Raw genomic sequence first — 22,873 nt, 5'->3', positions numbered from 1 at the left:
AGGAACATGCAGGAATCGGACTAAAGAGAAAAGGTTCGGTGCCATAACAGTGGCATGTCTGGCCAAAGACACACGTGAGCTATTTGGCTAGTTGCAGCACACAGCGGACTCGCTTGCAGCACTACCTATTTCTTCTTACAGCATAAAAACACTATATATATATATCAAATAAGGAGAAAAATAATCCAGGATTTTTTGGGGGGGGGGGGTTCGCCCTTTTCTCCCCAATTGTACTTGGCCAATCCCCCCACTCTTCCGAGCCATCCCAGTCACTGCTCCAAGTACTTTTTCTTTTTTAATTTGGATTATAATGCTTTTCCCTGTCCTTTCACATGCGTGTGTAAAAATCAACAATGACTTCAGTGCTGCGGTGGCCGTGGGCAGACAGTTGAGCTGCATGTGTAGCAAAACATTTCATTTAGATGTGAGTATTGTTTGATGTTTGTGCGTAGGATGAATACATTTTGGGGGAAACAAGGGCAGAATGATGAATGCTGAATGCTTTGCTGTGTTGACCACTCCATTATCCAGCGCAAACTTCCCATTTTATTCACCTCACAACCAGGTTTATTCTCATAAAAACTGATTTGAAGGGACCCAGATTAGATCTAATCCATACCTGGATAGATCTTTGACTTTGTCTCAGAACAAAACCTTATATCAGTTGTAATATGTAGTAAATACATGCATCCATAAAAATGTCTATTGCACACTATTGATCTATCTATCTGCTACCGGCATCTAACACCTTCCTCTGCTTCTCCGTAGAAAACAATGAAGAATTACTTCAGTTACAGCCTGGCATATCTCGTAGTCTTATTCATACAGTATTTGTATATTGTATTGCCATTCTGTATTTGAAGCCACCATAAGGTTGATATTTCAATTGTTTTTTTGCTTGTGTTTGTGGTATCCTTTGCCAGTGATGCATGATTTGATGTGTGTGAATACTGCAGAGCAGAGACACACTAAAGATGTTTTCCCTATTTGTGACTTTTCTAGTCTGCAGACTGAAAAGAAGATTCCTACTATTCACACCATTCATTCTTTCCATGTGAGCATCCCAACAAGGTCACGCTCTTTTTTTTTTCTTCTTTTTTTTTTATGAGCGTAGACCTACTTAGTGTAAACCAGCTGACCCGATGTTGTAACAAGCGTCAGAAACCCGTCTTTAACCTCAGGTCTTACCTGTCTGTACCCGACCATTATCATGCGTACAAGGACAATGTTGATGTTGGTTCCCAGAGACTCGTCGTGGTATATTTCATCAACCTGACAGGAGCAAAGGAGATGCACAATATTAATCAATGGCAGGAAGCGCCTCAGTATCAGAGAATCAACTCAAGTCCATTTTATTTGTATAGCCCAATATCGCAAATTACAAATTTGCCTCAAGGGGCTTTACAGCAACACAACATCCTGTCCTTAGACCCTCGCATCGGATAAGGAACAACTCCCTAAAAAAAAACCTTTAACAGGGAGGAAAAATAGGAAGAAACCTCAGGGAGAGCAACAGAGGAGGGATCTCTCTCCTAAGACAGACAGACGTGCAATGGATGTTGTGTTTACACAATTCAATTTACAGAATACAACATTGAAAGAGGTTAACAGAATTATAATGGAATTATAAAATATATTATTAAATTGGAATTGTTATTATTATTTTATTTATTTATTTTTTAATTATTTATTATTATTGAAATTCTAAAATGTATTTATTTATTTAAAATTATAAATTTATTTATTGAGAGAATCTAATTCACAAGCAAGACGCTGCCAAAAGTGAAGAGAATTTCCACTTGGTATCTTCGGTCCCGACATCTTACACTGACCTCGATACCTGACGGCAAAACGAAGCTATTATAATGACGGACATCAATTAAGATGTCCTCGATGTACTCTCTTCATTGTGTGGAAAAATGAAAATCGATCAGTATGGGCTTAAGGATATGATGTTGTGCTTACTATTGATCAAGCGATTGCACAATAATGATATTTCGTTCCCTGGGTTGTTTCCAGGGCCGTCGGTAAGATGGACAATCACAGCACAGAACATACAGGACACACACAGTGAAGTGAAGTATTTGCTGCTCTCTGTCCACCACAGTCAATCAAACGGTTTCTCCGGGGATGGGGATGCTGTATATGAGGATGCTAATTTTCTGTCAGTGATTTTCACCAATTTTCATGTCCAACCATCAATTTACAGGTGAGCCCAGCATAAAACAGTGACGTTTATATATGTATTTTATATTGAAACGAGGAAATTAATAAGATAAAAATCCTAAAAGAGAGAAGAACAATAAAATAGCAGCCGAGTTGAGCGTTTAATAACCTGTTGGCTAATTTAATGTACTGATAAGAATAGATCACGTTCGCTTGCCACGAAATGTAAGTTCACTTTGTGCTGCAAGGAAAAATAAATGATCCCCGATGGGCTTGCCAAACTCTTCAAGTCTAGTGTATGTGTCTAAAAGTAGAAAGATGCAGATAGAAGAAAGAAAAAAAGAAAGAAAGCCACTATATTTTGTCACTGTACAGGTACAATGAAATGTGTTCTCTGCATATAACCCATCCTATTGTATAGGAGCAGATGGCAGCTGCAGTGCCCGGGGACCAACTCCAGTTCTTCTTTCCACTGCCTTGCTCAGTGGCACAGACAGGTGTATTAACCCTAACATGCATGTCTTTTTGATGGTGGGAGGAAACCGGAGCACCCGGAGGAAACCCACACAGACATGGGGAGAACATGCAAACCCCACACAGAAAGGAACTGGGACGACCTGGGGTTCGAACCTGGGACCTTCTTGCTGTGAGGCAACAGCGCTAACCACTTAGCCCACCGCGCCGCCCCAGCTAAGGGATATTTCTTCACACAAGCAAAATAGATATCAGATACTTGAAAAAGGTAAATATTAAGCTCCTCTGTGCAGATACAACTATAGTGTTCAGTGTTTCTTTTGCAGAAAGCGGTTCAGTTCTGAGCTGCACAGCATGGTTACACCCGGCCTTTTAGCTTTTCTTCAATCTCTTAGAGAGGCTATGAATCATGATGAAATGTGCCATATCTTGTTAAGACACTGGCACCCGGCCAATAAAACCGGCATTATTATGCAATGAGCAGGAGGTCTGACCTAGAAATGTGATGACTGCCATTTGGCTTTCTAATGATGCCGTGGAATGTGGAGTCAAGCTGGGTTTCCAATGAAACCCTCCAGCCAAATTTCCATTTGAGCACATTTTATCCCCATCAAACGACAACTACATGTCACCAACTCTCCCCGGCGCTCTAGTGAGTCAATCAACAGATCCAATTTGTGGCTGACAAAGAAAAGTTCAGGGAAAAAGAAGGAGTGGATAGATTTTTTTTTCTCTCTCATCTTTTTCAATAAACCAGGGAGCCACTTAGTAAAATCCCACATGACGGTTATGGATTGTGATCATCAACATGACAAACGGGCTCAACTCTCGCCCGGCAAACGTGGAGTGATTTCTCCTCACGAAGCGCCCTCGCGTTTCTCCACGTGACTTCCAAACCTGTCATTGAGAGGAAACATATGTTTCACAATTGGTCTTTTAAGGCAAGCAGGTTTGCTCCCCCAGGTGATAGAGCCACACACATTAACCTGGCACGTCGGTCTGTTGGGAACTTCGAAAACAACTTGTGCAATACTTCGCCTTTTTTTTCTTTCATAGTTTTTCTTTTTTCACTATTGCAGTTAGACATAGAGGATGTCTTTCATTTCCATTGGTAAATATAACTGCATTGGTGTGAGAAAGCGAGCTGACGCAGAAAAGCTTTGCATGCACCACCCGTCTGTTCATCGCCGCTCTGAACATACGCCTGCCAGTAACGGGCTACCCTGATCTAACAAAGGTCATTGATTAACTGGTGTCAGTGACATTTTTTTTTTTTCCAACAGTGGCAGAGCCCCGAGGTCATATCCTTTGGTTTTTGCCGATGCCAACGCACCGGCTGTGCACCGCTATGATGCAGCTCTTGTCTGTGAGCTGCAAACATGCCAGCTGTTAACGGAAAACAGGCAGCTTCTCCTCATTGTGCTGTAGAAATGACCGTCCTGAACCAACAAACTGCATCTGCTATATGCGGCGCCACAACTGAGAAGCTGAAATCTAAAGGACGGGTGATGGGTGATTCACGATATGAATGAAAATGAATGAAAGCCACTTTATTTGACATTGTATTCTTACAACGAATTGCGTTCTTGGGTGGCACGGTGGCCCAGTGGTTAGCGCTGTTACCTCACAGCAAGAAGGTCCTGGGTTTGAACCCCGGGGTTGTCCAACCTTGGGAGGGTCATCCCAGGTCGTCCTCTGTGTGGAGTTTGCATGTTCTCCCCATGTCTACGGTGGGTTTCCCCCGCTATCAAAAAGACATGCATGTTAGGGTTTATCCTGCTGTCTGTGCCCCTGATCAAGGCAATGGGAGAAGAACTGGAGTTGGTCCCCGGGCGCAGCATGAAGGCGGCAGCCCACTGCTCCTAGCTACACAGATCACAGCTAGGATGGGTTCATTTGCAGTAACTGAATTTCCCCACGGGATTAATAAAGGAAACTTAATTTAAACTTAATTCAATTCTTACAATGAATTTGTTCTCGGCATTTAACCCATCCTATTGTATAGGAGCAGTGGGCAGCTGCAGCGCCCGGGGACCAACTCCAGTTCTTCTATGCATTGCCTTGCTCAGGGGCACAGACAGAAGTATTAACCCTAACATGCATGTCTTTTTGATGGTGGGAAGAAACTGGAGCATCCGGAGGAAACCCATGCAGACACGGAGAGAACATGCAAACTCCACACAGAAAGGACCTGGGATGGCCTGGGGTTCGAACCCAGGACCTTCCTGCTGTGGGGCAACAGTGCTAACCACTGGGCCACCGTATAGTCTTAGACAGTTCAGTCTCATCTTTTGATCATAAACAAGCGTCTCCCAAACCTTGGAATACAGAGAGTCAATACCTGATACCAAGAGATGAAAAGTTTGACAAGCCAGAGGTGAAGTGTAAACTGGTAGCTGACAAAATGAAAGAGCACCCAGAGGGGTTTCCCAACCAACAAGTGAAACGATAAAATAATGCAACACAAAAAAAGCCGACGTGAACTCACTGATTCATTATCATTATTCTCTTATTGTATTTATAATATCAACCTGGAACTCATCATCCAGGAAACGGCTCTAGCTTTTTGCCTCCTGATGCTCTGAAATCTGGATATAGTTATCTGGCTTCTTCTACTTTAGAGAGGGGCTCATCAAACAGTTTACATCTGTGGTCATCTGTTTTCTGGGAATGGAAAGAGAGAGAGCCTGAGAAAATTGTTCCTGCACCCAAATATTTATTGAACTGTTTAGGTGCATCTTAAAAAAGAAAAAACAACCCCCCCCCCCAAAAAAAACCCAAAACAAAACTTGAATTCTGTTTTACAGTGGATTTTCTTCCCTGGATATCCGAAACCCCCACTGGCTTTAAAACACATCCTCTTTGTGAAATTACAGCAAGCCAACTATGCGTTTGCACAAACCGATATGTGAGTTTAGGACGGGTGGATAGCTGACAAGCTCTGCAACAATGAAGGGAATGACAGAATGCTGTTTATTTAGACAAATGGGAATTTTTAGAGAAGAGAGGGCCCCTCGTGAGCTAACTCAGAGACTGTGTAGAAATAATGACTATGCAGGATGACGGCGGTGTCTCTGATGCAGGACTCTGCCTTGGCCAAAGTCTGAACTTGCTCTGGGATGTAGGGCTACACCCGAGGAATTTAAGCAAATATTCCATTCACAGAAGCCTATTCAGCTCAATTAATGGCGTAAAGAATACTCAATCGACCCCGAATTCTCCCAGATTTGTGTTACGAGCTCAAATTCCCAGACTGTTTTATAATGACCTATATACTTGGGTTTATGTTGGACCGCTAATATAGAAGCTGTTGAAAAACGAGGACGGCATAAAAATAAATAAATCAATAAAATAAATGGCACCCTGACCATTTCTAAAGGGATGACCCAGGGTGCAGATTGTTGCTCTCGTATCATTACATGTACTTCAAGATGCGCACAGCCCTAAGCTGTTCCGGGTTCGAAAGCCTTCATTTACAGCGACCTAATCCTTACGAAATTCAATTCTTTTGCGATTTTATGAGCACAATGTTCCACCGAGGTGCAGCACCAACTCTGCATATTATGAGATAATTACAAAGCCAGAGGAAGCACGCAGCGGGGCTTGAATTGGACTGTTATGACTGAAAATGAGTCCAGCAGCTGTGGCCTTACAGGCGTTAGGTATCCCTGGCTTGCGTATAGCATCACATTGACGTGGACAAAACCTGGTCGGCGCTCAAACAACATGGCCATTGTGCAGCAGGAACCTCGGCAGCCTCCTTGGTTTTGTGCAGACAGGATGTCCAGTAATCAATCCCTCGGGGAGAGTTTTTCTCCAGGTGGTACTATGAGCACGCTCCGGCAGCGGAGACGGGATTAGTGTGTGTGTGTGTGTGTGTGTGTGTGTGTGTGTGTGTGTGTGTGCACGTGGAATTGGGTGTGAGTGTGGGTGTGGATGGGTGGGTGGGTGGGGGTTGAGTCAGGCAGGGCTTTTCTCAAGCACAGCATGCCTCTGGTTTTTCCCTGTCGTTTGTATAAACTATACCCCTTTAAACGTCACAATCTCCTCTCGTGTCAAACGTCAACGGGCAGGTAAGGCGCATACGTGGACAGAAGGGTTTTCATACGAGCCCTCCAGCATTTTGCAGCACAAGAGGAGTGGATTTGCACCGGTGATACTTCACTTGACCTCACTCTACCTTGGTCAGTTCATTTGTTGTTTTTTTGTTGTTGTTGTTGTTTTTTTGGGGTTTAATCTGGTGGGATTTCCTCTCACGAAACTATTTCACTCTCCACCAGCGCTCTGAAGACGCAGTAAATGCTAATCACGGAGCCAGTTCACCGAATGCCCAGTCACGGTTGTGTCTAATACAGAGTATGTCCTAACTGCCACCTACAGTGTCACTCTAATCAGCCGTGGTCATTAAAGTGCACTGAAAGACTGCTCTCCTTTCACGGCCATTTGTAGTGGAAACACCAGTATAATATCTCATTTATATAACTATAATTACAAACACAACGTTCCATGTCGGCGGAGCTTGGTATTGTGAATGGACTGCTGGCATATTCTTTGTCTTCCATGGCTGCTATGGACCTACGATCCCAGTCTACGCCGTAATTAGCCTAGTGCGGCTAATCAGACCACCATGCCGGGTCCAAATGGTAACTGTTACAGAGTGAAACCAGCACCCTGTGAAAATCTGACTTGAGGATTTGGACCCGGTAAGCAGATTAGGGTGGCAGGAGCAGGTGGAACCCATAATGATTGAGCTCTGGAGGTTTTTCTTTCTTTCTTTCTTTCTTTTCCCCCTCTCTGCATCAGTAATCCATAAACAGCTGAGGAAACAGAGGGTCCTAGGGGACAAATGCAGCAAGGCCGAATGTCAGAGAGGACAAGTAGAGAGACCCGAAAGCCCACACCACCCGGCTGGAACACCGTGTCAAATAAGAAGACGACGGGGAAAGTAGCACACAGTAAAATAATAAAAAAAAGACAATAGCTCTCTGTTAAAAGATGTTTGTGCTAGAATCAACCAGGTGAGAAACTGACTTACTATGTTCATGAGCGTCAGTACGTAATTCTGCACATGCTCCTTGCCATGGAAGCGCACCACAGAGTCGTCCACGGCCAGCAGCACCTCAATGTTGTAGTCGTCCTTTTTGGCGTGCCTCCGTTTGCGCTCTGATTCAGACAGTTTGTGCTCGACGAGACCCAGAGCGGCAGGGAGATCTGCGATTCCAAAGTCCGCCACTGTAAAAGATAACAGACAAGTGTGTGGTCAAGTTAACGACTGTGTTAATCATCATTTTACGAATAAGCGCATTTCGGTGGAGTTCCTGTTCAGTGATATCTGTTTTGGGACAAAGCCCTGGCACAATGACCGCCATGGTGTTGGAGCCTAAATACGAACGGGAGAAAACCTTTGTGAGTACCGACTGAGCTGTATTTGCATTTCCAGTACTCCAGATAATTACCATCAAAACACTCAAGGCTTAAAAATCCTATGCGAGAGTTGAGAGTCAGAAGTCGTCAAGTCAAGTCGGGTTTATTTGTATAGCCCAAATTCACAAGGTAATCCCGGAGGGCTTTACAATCAGTACAATATAAAAGAGTAGCCCTATTCGGCATACGACACCCTCTCTCCTTGCACCCTAAGCCTGGATGAGGAAAAACCACACGAAAAACCTTATCAGGAAAAAAATATGGGCGAAACGTCAGGAAGAGCAACATAGGAAGGGTCCTTCTTCCAGGACGGACAGACATTCAATTGGTGTCAAATGCACAAAATAACAAAAATAAAAATAATGTGACATCATAGATTGCACAGAGCAAGGTGATGTAGAATACACACAGTTACGGCATAAAATGTAGCAAGTTTAAATGTGCTGTGTAATAAGTACACTTGTAAAGAGAGTGCAAGACAAATTTAGCGAATATGTGTCCATCCAAGACAACGTCAGCAACCCACAGACGCAGTTGAGAGCCGGCAGGACCCCATGTCACAAACCCAGCTTTGCAAAGTGGGGTTCTGCAGAGAGAACAGACTTAATATGCACACAAGACATGAGGCAGATTTCGACACAGCATTCACTCAGGGAGAGGAAGATGAGAGAAGTGATGAGAGTGATGACGAAGTTGTCATCGCTAAAACAAATAGTATAAAAGCAACCCCCCCCCCTTTTACTCCCAATTGTATCCGGCCAATTACCCCACTCTTCTGACTCGTCCCAGTCACTGCTCCACCTCGTCTGCCGATCTGGGGAGGGCTGCAGACTACTACATGCCTCCTTCAATACATGTGGAGTCACCAGCTGCTTCTTTTTACCTGACAGTGAGGAGTTTCGCCAGGGGAACGTAGCGCGTGGGAGGATCACGCTACTCCCCCCCCCCAGCTCCCCCTCCCCCCAAACAGGTGCCCCGACCGACCAGAGGAGGCACTAGTGCAGCAACCAGGACACATAAACCTACATCTGACTTCCCACCCGCAGACACGGCCAATTGTGTCTGTACGGACACCAGACCAAGCCGTAGGTAACACGGGGATTCGAACTGGGTATAAAAGCAATTTTAAACGAGAACAGCACAAATAATAGCATAAATCTCCAGGGTGGTGGGATTGTGCCCAATGGAGAGCAGGACGCATCACAGTCTCCGAAGTCATCAGGAGAGAGAAGACGGAGAGACGATGATCTGAGAAAGACGTCTATTTCCTTTACCCACAGTGACTATAATGTGTGCATTCAGAGCACAAATCTGGGTTGACTCATACGCCGGCTCTCTACAGCATTCATCCATGTTGCGCAGATTTGTTTTTATTTCTAAAAAGATTTCTTTTTATCAGGCATCAAATTGAGTCTATCATGGTAAAAACTGTGAGCAATTTGTGGAGCGAATAGGGACAAAAGGAAGACAGTGTGCCCTGTACATTAAGTGGGCCCTGGACAAAGTTTGAGATGAAGAAATTCTTTTAGAAATGAGATGGAGGGTAATCATTTTACGCTGAAAAAGTTTTTTGAACATGAATAAAAGGCATAAAAACACTTTCATCTGACAGCCATAACAAGACTTCTTAAATGTTATCGCAGCAGTTGCCGTTGTGCTGGGGGCAGAAATCGCCCTATTCAGATAATCACATATCATAAAAGGCTGGTATGATGCTGGGGGCTATGACACATGCCACTATAACAGCAGAGAATTACGGGAAACGCTATAGAGGATGGGGTGGCATTGAGCCAGACTAGACAGAGACACGACACAGACTGTCAAAACATGCTTGACGTTGCAGAACAATACACAGAGCATTGTTTAGGCGCATCAGTCCAAATAATGACCATTAATCTGTAAATACCGATATAAGCCCCCCCCCCTTTTTCTCCCCAATTGTATCCGGCTAATTACCCCACTCTTACGAGCCATCCCGGTTGTTGCTCGACCCCCTCTGCCAATCCGGGGAGGGCTGCAGACATGCCTCCTCCAATACATGTGGTGTCGCCAGCCACCTCTTTTCACCTGACAGTGAGGAGTTTCGCCAGGGCGACGTAGCGCGTGGGAGGATCACACTATTCCCCCCACTTCCCTGAACAGGCACCCCGAGCGACCAGGACACGTACCCACATCCGGCTTCCCACCCGCAGACACAGCCAATTGTGTCTGTGGGGACGCCCGACCAAGCCGGAGGTAACACGCGGATTGAAACTGGCAATCCCCATGTTGGTAGGCAACGCAATAGACCGCCACGCCACATGGACGCCCCTCGATATAAAAGTTTTGATAAAGCCTGTTAAAACTACAACAAATAGACTCCAAATTCCCGGACGAGCGGTTTCTACAGACAGGCATGGCATTCTGAAAGTCACAGTACATCATTAAATGTGACAAACGATGGATGAACTTTGAGGCAAACCTTGCAAATGAGTCTTAAAAAAATTATTGACTTATTGTGGGTAAGATTAAGTGGATGCATTCAGTAACTGAAAAACAGTGAACTAATGGTATGTTAAAGAATGTTGTAAGTGGCTGCAGAACTGTGGTAATAGGAAACACGCCTGGTGCAATACCGTACTGAACAGTTTTAACAAAAAAGACATAATGTATATCATAAAAAGAATGACATACATGCCATAATAGCACCACGAAAAGAATAGGTTACATCATGTGGCTTTGAAAAAGTAATTCATTTTGCAGGGGTCAAGGACCACGGAGCCTAGCTGGTGAATTTCAAAGCTCCCTGAACGAATGCAAACTCTGAATATTTTTATGCAACAAACGGACTGTAAATGTTAAATGGACTGCATTTATAAAGCGCTTTTCTACTCTACCGCCAACTCAAAGCGATTTACAGTGTACGCCTCACATTCACCCGTCCACACACACATTCATACACAGATGGCAGAGGCTGTCATGCAAGGCACCAACCTGCTCATCAGGAGAAGTTAGGGCTTCAGTGTCTTGCTCAAGGACACACTCTCTGGAGAAGACGGAGATCGAACCAGCGACCTTCCGATTACTAGACAACCCACTCTACCTACTAAGCCGTGCCGCCCTGAATTATCTTCAATAAACTTTGAAGATCCATCCATCCATTAGCCAAGCCGCTTATCCTAGCTAGGGTCATGGAATGCCTATCCCAGCAGTCATTGGGCGGCAGGCGGGGAGACACCCTGGACAGGCTGCCAGCCCATCACAGCCTTGAAGATAATTTGTTATATAAGATGATATTTGCAGGGAGGTTAATTCAAGGACGATCTACCCATCGATACTTTGTGCACAGCAACAATAGGATATAAATTGCATTGGGTAGACCAAAAGGTTCTTATGAAGTGCTTCAATAGAGCACTGGATTTATGCATGTCCATGCTCAAAATTTAATACAGATTTTTTCATATGTATGTCATTAAGATGCAGAGATTGAATCCTCTCTTGAAGAGAAGAGAAGAGAAGAGACGAGACGAGACGAGACGAGACGAGGAGAGGAGAGGAGAGGAGAGGAGAGGAGAGGAGAGGAGAGGAGAGGAGAGGAGAGGAGAGGAGAGGAGAAGCTTGTTCTGTTGACCTGGCATATTCAGCTTCTTGTGCCGAAGCTTCACTTACAAGGAGCACTATTGGTGCAAAACAAAATGCATAAGCAATTCAGCTGAAGATTGTAATAATGCATATTTTATAACGACAAAACATTAATTTGGCGTTCCTTTTGAAGTTAAACCACAGCATCAACAATGATCTTTGTTAAAGAACATCCCCCCCCCACCTTTTTTCTCCCAGTTGTATCTGGACAATTACCCCATTCTTCCGAGCCATCCCGGTCACTGCTCCACCCCCCCTGCCGATCGGGGAGGGCTGCAGACTACCACATGCTTCCTCCGATACATGTGGAGTCGCCAGCGGCTTCTTTTCACCTGACAGTGAAGAGTTTCGTCAGGGGGACGTAGCATGTGGGAGGATCATGCTGTTTCCCCCCAGTGTGCCCCCCCCCGAACAGGCGCCCTGACCGACCAGAGGAGGCGCTAGTGCAGTGACCAGGACGCATACCCACATCCGGCTTCCCACCTGAAGACATGGCCAGTTGTGTCTGTAGGGATGCCCGACTAAGCCGGAGGTAACACAGGGATTCGAACTGGCAATCCCCATCTTGGTTGACAACGTAATAGACTGCCACAACACCTGGACGCCCTAAAGAACATAATTTCTGTTCATTTACCTAAAAATACACGAACAGGTAATTGTACCAGCGATGCCAGTGAAAGCACAGGACTCTTCTCGAATAGGAGCCTGCAAACACACCACACTGATACCCCAACGTCTGTCTTTAAGATGCTGAAGACTGAAGTCCTTCCGTGTAAGTGTTGCAACAGCCATCAGAAGAGCAATGATGTCGCTACTGACCAGAGGGTCATAATTTCACAGCAGGGACACAAGCCAAACATCAGGCAGCCACATCATCCAATAAAATATGGAATCTGTAAAACTGAATGCAATACATTTCATGAGGGTGGCTGAAAAAAAAAGTTGGAAAAAAAATGAGGAAGTGGTTTGTTTAAAATTGTTCTTGGTGCAATGCAGTCAGGAGGCCTATGTTAGGGAGCTGCAGAGCTAAGTGAAAAAAAAACAAACAACAACAACCAACCCCCCCCCCCCAACAACCCACATATCAGTTTTACAGTCGACGGCAGCGGGAGAGCGAGTGAGTGAATTCATGAAACCATCATAAGGCCTGACCAGATGCTCAAGCTATTGTTACCGCGAGGAAGAACTATATAAAAGGAATTCGTGGTGAGCACTGGGTCATTTCACGAGGAGGGAAGTAGAGGCGTAGTAAGCCCAGCATTCCCGACTTTACCAGCTGGTGAAGCGAACACTGCCTCGGCGGCATCTGGCAGCTGTTACGGGGTAAAGTGAGGTTCTGGCTCTGCAGTGCCATCATGCTACTTGTTTAGTCTCGCAAGTAAAGTAAACAGAAGAGATAATAGCGAATAAGCCACAGTGAACCAGAGGAGCATCTATGTTTAGATCAATTGTGCCATTATGTTATATAAGTGTAATATATCGTTATAAGTGCATTATATTATTATATGTGCATTGTAATTGCAGCATTGTATGTTACATCATAGCAATGCAAGGAAGTTCATTCATAGAGCACATTTTCTATACAAAGGCTTTATATACAGGCATAAAAAGGCATTAAAAGAGAAACAGAATAAGATAAAATGATTAAATAACAAGAAGAATATTAAAAGAGCAAGATAAAGAATAAAAGAAAATAAAGGATTCTCATAAAAATAAAGTGTGAAAAATAATGAAAATGCAATGATTGACAAGAGTTAGAGCCTTTTAGTGAAACGCAGTGGTGAACATACTGTTCTTATATGTGGATTATAGTTAGCACTATGTTATATGTGCATTATATGTATTTTTACAATCCCTGCTGCTATAAGCCTACTGTGCAACTGTACGCACGTGCAGAGTTGGACACACTCACACACTCACAGACATAAAGACACACTGAGACACACATGCTCACACAGACACAAAGACACACACTCACACAGACACAAAGACTCACACACACGCACACACACACACACACACACACACACACACACACACACACACACACACACACACACACACACACACACAAAACCCATGCTGTTTCCACTGACGTCATGGTCTCTTGCCTTGCCTACCTTCATTGTGGAGGTCCTCCCTTCTTTGGCCTGGCTCCCGCTTGATGGCAGACCTGCGGTAGACCACGTGGACACGCCCCTTCACTTCCACATCCTGCTGGCCCTTCTCTAGGGGCTCGATGAAAAACTCCCCATTATCAGTCCGGATTAGACCTGCCTGGAAAAAGAGGGCTCAAAGTTAGTCTCCCCCTCCTGCTCCCACTGCAGTAATTGAACTGGAGCCTATAATTACAGTGTGCCTAATCAATTGGAAGATTTAGTAAGGGGTTGAATCTGGGGAAATGACGCAGGTAGACGTAATTGGGGCTTCGGCTTCGCAAGTTTCCGAACACTTCCCCAGGCTTATTGACCATTCCTGTTTTCTCCCAGCGGAAGATGGCGAGCATCAAATGTGGGTATTAAACCATACATCTCTACTTGAGGTTTCTAATTCATGAAAATAATTGCGTGGAGGCTTTTACAGTAAAGTCACTTTAAAGATAAACACATTGCATTGCACTTTGCATGTCCATAAGTGATGACTGATGGTTGCCCCCTCCTTTCCTTTTTTTTTCCCTCCCTCTTCCCTTCATTCTCTTCCAGGCCTTGGATGGGCTGTCTGATGTGTGTGAGTGTGTGAGTGTGGGGGGGGGGGGGGTAGTTGTGTTAATATTTCTTTTGTGCATATTTTCTGCATACTTTTGTGCAGAGTTTGTTTATAATGTAGCGCCTGTCTATGCGTTTAACTATTTATCTGTCTAGATTATTTTTGCATTGTTACTGCTTTTGCAAAAAGGCAATAAAAAATAAAAAGACATATAAGAAGTGTATATGCACACATTGACATGGGTATCCAGTTGAATGTACTGCAGGAAAGGCAGATCCATAATTCAGAAGCTCCTTGAGGATCACAAAGAGCTGAGCTTTTTGTTTTGTTTGTTTTTGTGAACACCCGGAAGAGACTCGGTGAGAGCAACGTGCTCCTCGGCAGGCAGCGAGGAACCTCAGCTGTGCGATGGCTTGATGATGACGGGCTTAAGGCTTTGGCGGCAATGGCACAACACAAGGAGGATAAACATTTAGACGCACAGGTTTTCCGTGGGCAAATATGCTCACTTCCAGGCCGCTTTGTTGTACACCACATGCGAGTGGAGGTAAACACGTCGGCGGATAACACTCTGAGCCTGGTGCGTTCAAGTTAGACTTTGGCTCAGAGCTTTTCCGCCACCGATATATTCTATTTAACCTTTCGCTCGCGGCATTTTCGGCAAAGAGCAGTCTCTATATCGCGGGTAGCCGAATGTGTGTATTGACGGATGCACGTGTGATGTATTTAGATGGTACGTAAAGTAACAGTGACGTAATTCACGTTCCTAGAGATTCGTAAGGGCGACACAAGGACACGTGCGCGACTGTTTGTGTGACTTTGTTGTGAACAGAACGACGCAGAATCGTTATCTCGGGTTTGTAACCGGAAGTAGGCCTCGTATCGACCAGGCGTTTCCAACTGAGTAGCTAACGCTACGTGTATCCTAACTGGGGGGCGTTAACCATCGACACGTTTTTGCACCAGATCAATAGAGCTCGTCAAGTTCCAAGTTAGCTGGCCTGAACCGTGTTTTTAGCTAACCGACAGGCCCAGAAAAGCAAGCTGACACATCAGAAACACTTCAAAACTTTAGCAAAAAATTGATTAGTTTGAGCAGGTTAAAGGTGATGGAGCATGTCATACTTGCATCTGTCGGTGGCGTTTCTGTGAAATCCTACTTTGAGTGAAACCACGTGGACAACACCAAGCGATAGAATACAAGGGAGAAGCTAAGAGAGAATACCGGTGGTGATCGAAGGGTGCGCTGAAGTAAAATTATCTTACCAATGACGATTAATAATTTATCATAAATTGCAAAATATGGGCGTCCGGGTAGCGTGGCGGTCTATTCTGTTGCCTACCAACATGGGGATCGCCGATTCGAATCCCCGTGTTACCTCCGGCTTGGTCGGGCGTCCCTACAGAAAGCAATGACCTTTCGCAAAGTCCCGCCCCCCTTAGTTACTGTTGCTATGCCCGTCAAGCATTTCAGAACTATCCAGGAAGTAGCCGGAAAACACCAAAACATGAAGGAAGAAATCAGCGCATTGTGTGGGTAAAGTAACAGTAATAATACGTTAGCTGTATTAGCTATCATTAATAGCTAGTAGCAAGCTTAGCTCGGAGCAGACAGGTATTTTTGTTGATTTTGGATGGATTAAGCTGGCCATGGGGTCTGCTATACTGCCAAATCTATTGCCGACATTGCGCTTCTTGCGTTCTGGGTTTCGGGAAGGGAAAGAAAATTACACCCCCTCCAAACTTTCCAGATATCTAGTATCCGATTTGCAGATCCCATAGGCACACCGTTTCAGCATTTTGTTGTGTGTTTGAAAGCTTGACCGACCGTTGCTAAGGTAGGATTGGACAAGCACCGTTCTGGGGCGGTACTTTACGAAAGGTCAATTGGCCGTGTCTGCGGGTGGGAAGCTGGATGTGGGTACTATGGGCCCCGGTCACTGCACTAGCACCTCCTCTGGTCAGTCGGGGCGCCTGTTCAGGGGGGAGGGGGAACCGGGGGGTGGATAGCGTGATCTTCCCACACGCTACATCCCCCTGGCGAAACTCCTCACTGTCAGGTGAAAAGAGGCGGCTGGCGACTCCACATGTATTGGAGGAGACATGTGGTAGTCTGCAGCCCTCCCCGGATCGGCAGAGGGGGTGGAGCAGCGACCGGGGCGGCTCAGAAGAGTGGAGTAATTGGCCAAGTACAATTGTGGAGAAAAAGAGGCGGGGTGGGGGGAATTGCAAAATATTTAATGTCTTATCCACATTGCAAGATATGCACCCCCCCTCCTCGAATCAACACAGCTTAATCTGAGTATAAATGTCAGTTTGTGAGCGAGTGTGTTAAAGGCCAGATTCATTAGGTGCTTCACATCTAAAAAATTAATCATTCCATCATTACCCTTGTGAAAAAATATACACATCAACATGAATCTGGCAGGAAAATATGTAACAAATATTTCCAGCTACAAAAAGAAATCTAAGTACAGAGTAGCGGTGAGAGAAGAAAACTTTTTTATTGCAACCTAAGTTTATGTCAGAACAGTAAGCATGCTCTCACTGTGGATGAGCTGTACGAAGACCACGAATCTGAGGTTGGACATGACAATCGGAGAAATAGAGGTAAAAAGGGTGGCGGAGGAATCCTTCCAGCCACAACCAGGAAATGCCAAGTAAGACATGCTCGAATGCTTCCTCTGTGGTCTTCGCTTTCACCAGTGGGAGGAAAGTGAACCCAGGTTTGTCTGAGGAGAGTGCCTTCGGTACACCATGGCTGAGGCCAAACATCTGGGAGGGCTTACAGAGGAACCGAATGTAAACACAAGGTATAGCCTGGGTCTCACCCAAACTCCCTTCATGGGCTTGTGACACTCGATCAGCAATATGCTTTGATTGTGATTAAACTCGCTTGACTTGAAAATAGCCAAAGCCGAGACCTCCCCATTGAGTTCAGTTGTGACAGTTGACTTTCAAGTATACTGTACAACCAATATTAATGGAGGATGCTTAGTTCATCAAACAAGAAAAGTAAAAAAACAAAAACAAATTGCTAACCACAAAAAAGGGAAAGAAATGTATACAAGCAGAATGTGAGTATTTTGAGTATTTTGAACAACTCAGAGTAAAGCGATGCTGATACTATATGGGATTATATATGGGCTCTATACTATACTATGCTATGCTATGCTGTACTATACTATAATATAATATACTACACAATACTACTATACTATACTACACAACACTGTACTATACTATACTATACTCCTATATTGGTTTGTGTTGTAATTGGACTTAAGTGATGTGATGAGGCAAAAGCTAATTATTTCTTATTTCATTCAGACGTAGTTACAATAAAATTACGTCACAGTAAACGTTGTATTAATTATTTACTTCATATTCATGATCCATTTATTTGGTTGTGTAGATTTGTTTGGTTTGTTCTTCAAGATTTTGATATGAGGGACTTATTTGGGACTTAGTTTATCCTTTAATGGCACAAAAATTACTGTTGGACTGTTTTACTATAATGACCATGCACAAATATAAGGAAACTTTGACCAAAAAAAAAAACACAAAGAATCACATTTCAGCCCTTGTATCAAAAGATTAGAGCGTTATTTTCTAAAAAACAGTAGAAGACATTTCATCAGTCCGACCGTTTTCATTCAATGACTCTATTGCATTGGACTGGTACCACTAATAGGAAGCAGAACTGCTCAGCCTCATTCCTGACTTTGCCTACAAAGTCGGGATTATTTACAGATCTTAACTTCACTTGGACCTTAGATCTAAATTTTGCAAAAACAGATATGTTTCCAATCACCGTTGTGCTAATAATTTCTAACCAGAAATCACAAGACAGCGAATCACTTAGCAAAAAATTAACAGAGGGTTTTACTTTGAGGATTGCGATCCCTGACGTTGTCCACATTTCTGAACAACTTGTACAAGTTTTTTTTTCCAACTCAGAACTGATTTCTTGACATAGTTTCAAACAATCATATCCTTCACCGTGTGTTGGATTTGCTTGGCATTTGAGGTTTTGAGGGCAGAAGTGATGCTTCATGTGAGGGTGCACAGATCGAGGATTGTTATCAGAACCACGGCGGACATGGACGGGTACAGCTCATTCCAGCATATGGCTCATCAAGCCGGCATACTTCTTGCTTGCGGACCAAATAAACTCTGCAGCAAATGCTAAGAGCGTTCCAGCAGTGCAAAAAGCCAAATATGTCTTCCCTTCCAAGTCACTGGTACACTAAATTCCACACATCAGTAAGACTATCTTTGAAGATGGATATTTATGCAATTTTAAAGGCACCTCTTTCTGACCTGCCATCTGGCAGCTTAGTCAGTCTGTCATAAAACCATACTCAACCCTGCAAACAATACACGAAGGAAAACATTATCAGACGCCCTGATCAATTGCTTCGTTGTTTCTTGTTTGTTTTGGGTTTTTTTCTTCTCATTTTGCACAGAGACATCCGTGAGAGGGAGACAAGACATGGAGATGGCACCGCAGTGTAATGCTGGCGGTACATTGTTGTGGTTCAGTCCGATGTGGCGGTCTCGCGCATTGTCTGCAGGGGTAATCTGACCGAGACATCCCCCCCGAGACCTTTTGAAGATGCGTGGCAAACAAACAAGCTCTAAAAATGGAAGAAGCGCTACGGGCTACGGATGCCTCAAGTACAATGTGCACGGAAATCTATGTCTTTACTGTCATTCCAGAAGCTTAACCTGCAATTTGTGGCAGATTGTTTTTGAAACGTATAATTTCAATTCCAGGCATGCCCTTTGTTGATCCGTAAAGGAGAGAGAAGTTAATCCCCGGGGCTCGGAGGCTGAGATCAAGCCACCCGGTCCAGCTGTCAAAAGGCCACAGGCTCTGTGAATTTCAGTCAAATTTTTTATTTTATTTTTTATTTTTTTGGTTTCCAAAAGCAACAATCTCTCCATGCATTCTTGTAAAGGTACAGACCGAGCTCCGCCCTCCACCATTCTTGTCAGTTTAACCGACATAGATGACAGGCGACTCCCTCCTGATAACAAAACGTGCCACGCACTGATATTGCAGATATATTGGCTTTTCAGCTGCTGTCATAAGACCAGTGGGATCAATGAGTGGGTAAGTAAATGATGGTTGTGAGTGGCGCTGACTCAGCAGGGTTAGAGGTTGAAATAATAGTGTGAGACAGGCTGTGGGAGCAGGGGATTACTAGTTGATTCCTTTTTATCTGCTTTCACCTCTCATTGTGGTGTGCCAGAAGGGGCATGCATAGCTGGGGATCAGGATGGGGATTATACAGAGAAAATTGGACACAACTACTTGCATTCGACGCATAATTCCTTGCATTCAACTACACAGGACATATTTGGGGGGGGGGGATTCCATCAACCATTTTGCATTATTGAAATTATGAATTGCGTAAAAAGTTGCTCTGGTAGGCTGGTTGGTATTTCATGACAAAGCAGCCAGGTAGTCAGGGCTTTGCGTCACAATTTTACACAAAATATAAGTTTTTTTGTTTCAAAATTACTGCATTTATTATGCATGGACATGAAAATATTCAATACACATTTGCATTATATAGGTAATGTGGGTGTTTCTGTTTGTCTGTGTGTTTGCACATGCATGAGCTAAGCTCACCATTTCAGATGAAGTGTATGTGTGTGTGTGTGCATGCATGTGTTTGTGTGTGTGTGTCCTTGAATGTTTATGCTTGTCCATTATGAATCAATCATCAGCAGAGATCTTGAGCTTTCTCTGATGGGTTGCTTAATTTAGATGCTAGATCTCGGAGCCATGCCTCATTAACCAATCTCCTCACACAAGAGCACTTGAGCTACTACACTGGAATACTGGACAAGGACCAGCCCCTGTACAGTACTCCTGCAAACATTTATGAATAGAACAATTTGTGCAGGAATTTTCCATCTCCAATGGATGGAAAACCGGTCTCCAACGAGTCACTACAGCCAAGCCAGTTTGATCCTCCTCTGCTGCTTTTGCTATGTGGCTCTCTCTCTCTCTACTTAACCGATGGACACAAAAATAGTGCTGGACTGAGTAGAGTTATGCTAGTACTCGTGTTTCCATCACACATGTAATTCAATCAGGCCTCATCTGCGCTAACTCCCGGCACATGAGTAGTCGCGGTGTAATCATAGCTATCACTCATCGCTCCAGAACAATGCACCACATAGGCCTATAGCACAAACAGCTGTTTCAATTCACCAAAATCAACAATTTCTTCAATGCAAAGTGCAAGCTATCACAACCTACGGCGCTGGCATGCGGTCGATTGACATGGCATAGGTTTCCCCTCAAGAATATTCACAGCAATTTTGCATTTGCAGCCTGTGCAACCTCGAATTAACCCACAAGCTGTGCTGCAAGACCAAATATATCCAAAGGATGTCAGTATAAAAATGGGAACATTTACTGGAGATACTGTATCACCCTTGGGGTGTGTTAAATGCCTGGGATGATCCCCTCGGGGTCCGTGGCAGGGGACCAAGGTTAACACAATGTGTTGCTGGTGGTGATGTCATGGTTTACCCCTTGAGTCATCTCCAAGGGAAGGGCCTTGACAGCCGGCGTGCAGAGAAACCAGACTGGTCACAAAGGAGATCACGGAAAAATGTTTGTGTTATCGCCATTAAAACAAGTGAAAAAAAGTGGTGGGGGGGTTTTGGAGGGGAGGGGGAGGGGGTTGTGTTGGATTTCTAATCATGTCACCTCAACGTTTGAATGAGGCTTGATTTTTCCATTAAAAATGGATATGCAACGTTAACATGAATCACAGGAAAACAAAGTATTAATGGAACAATTGTCAATACCGGGACACATCAGCAATAGTGTTACAGTATTGGACATATAGAGTCATGTAGTCCAACTCAAGGACTCCAGGACTGTCTCTCACTCTCAGTCCTTTCATCATATACGAGCACCTCTATGGTCTTACACATCAAGCAGACACCCCAGACAAAATAATTTGCCTTGGAGCTGTCTATTCTCTTTCAAATGCTCTCTGAAAACCCCTGCAAGCACAGACATGTCTGTGTTTATCTTGGCGTGGGCTCAAGGAAAACCTCATGGACTTTTATTCCTGAGAGTCTGACTGTATCCTTGAAAGAGATACCCTCATTTATGCATGTCCCACACTCCTGTCAAACCCCCCCAAACTGACAAGTCAGAAAAAGGCACAACACACTTTGTGCACCAGAGGAGGAAGTCATGCCTTTAAACGTTCTAGGCCGCTCGCGCACAAAAAGCAAATCCACCGAGGTCTTATCTGTAAATGTAAAGAGATGGTTGTCTGCCCACCATCCACAGGGATGGGCTTGTGTTGTTGCGTTGGATCCAGACCGCCATGATATCAAACTTATCGGTTCAATGGCCGTTGCTTGGCTCATCAAAAAAAAAGAGGTTGTCAGAACAAGATCCAACCATTACTCGTGCTGAGGTTTTCATGATTGGCCATCGATCCAACGTCTCATTCCATCAATAGCCTCTTTGTTTCCTTTCTCTGACTGCAGTTGAGGGCATGGAACAAACGAGTCATGATAGATTTAAGTCAATATCTCAACGTGCAGAGGGCAACAGATTAGTGGGGGTTTTTTTTATTGGTGGAAATATTTAATATCATTCTCATGGATTAATAAAGCTCTAGACTACATACAGCCTCGGTGTCAGTTGTCCAGTGATCTAGCCTCATGGGAAACCCGTGCATCGTCTTCACATCCATCACCCTACTATTACGCCACTATTATTGGACACAAATGACTGCAAAGGCCATCTCAGTTCGAGAGATATTGAGCGGCCACGATCAAAGTTACATCAAAAGATGTAAGGTTGGGGGGACTGAACTGTAAACACAGGTCCAGAGTCCTGCAGCATGCAGCGGAGGGAACAACAACAGTGTTGTGAGCCTTTCATTGTTTCCTTCAGTTGTTCTCACTGTGATGCAAAGAGCTAAACTTTCCAATTCCTAAGAGAGCACACACATACACACATACACACATACACAAACACACACACACACACACACACACACACACACACGGAAAGCTGAGATCAATGGGCTTGCAAAAAAAACCCAAGTGCACTGCTTTAGATGGATAGAAATGAAACTGAACTGTAAACACTGTGATATCGACTAATTGTTATCTCATTTTAAGCATCAGGTGATTTTAGAAATAGAGTCACAACTTCCACTCTCTCTCTTTTCTAGAGGGGTTTAAAAGGCCACGGGTCAAAAGGGCATCTTCATTGTTATTCCACACATGTTCTTTCAGTCAGTCAAGTCAGTCAGTCATTTCCCTCCCATCATTCCAAGCTGCCATGCACCACTGAAGGTTTAAGGCTGATCTATGTTCATTGAAAATCACTTAAGAGTGACTGGGTGCATCAAGGCAGAAGAGCATACAGTCAAAGGTGTACGGTAAAAGCAGCTTTAATGAGCATGTCATTAATATTGGCCTTGGT

At 44.2% G+C, this 22,873-nt stretch overlaps 1 protein-coding gene across 1 annotated transcript in view; it reads right to left on the bottom strand.

Moving 5' to 3' along the window:
• Positions 1-22,873, bottom strand: part of LOC130127170 (A disintegrin and metalloproteinase with thrombospondin motifs 3) — a 47,649-nt gene that overhangs the window by 23,291 nt on the left and 1,485 nt on the right. The window contains exons 3-5 of the mRNA XM_056296741.1: positions 13,806-13,962; positions 7,676-7,872; positions 1,189-1,272 (exon numbers count right to left, since the gene is read on the bottom strand). Coding sequence (XP_056152716.1) covers positions 1,189-1,272; positions 7,676-7,872; positions 13,806-13,962 — 438 coding nt within the window. The remainder of the gene's footprint in view (positions 1-1,188; positions 1,273-7,675; positions 7,873-13,805; positions 13,963-22,873) is intronic.

The sequence above is a fragment of the Lampris incognitus genome, chromosome 17 (genome assembly GCF_029633865.1).
Source record: "Lampris incognitus isolate fLamInc1 chromosome 17, fLamInc1.hap2, whole genome shotgun sequence".
Lineage (NCBI taxonomy): Eukaryota > Metazoa > Chordata > Actinopteri > Lampriformes > Lampridae > Lampris > Lampris incognitus.
Note: the sequence above shows the minus strand (reverse complement) of the source record. Positions and strands in the feature narration are given on the sequence as shown.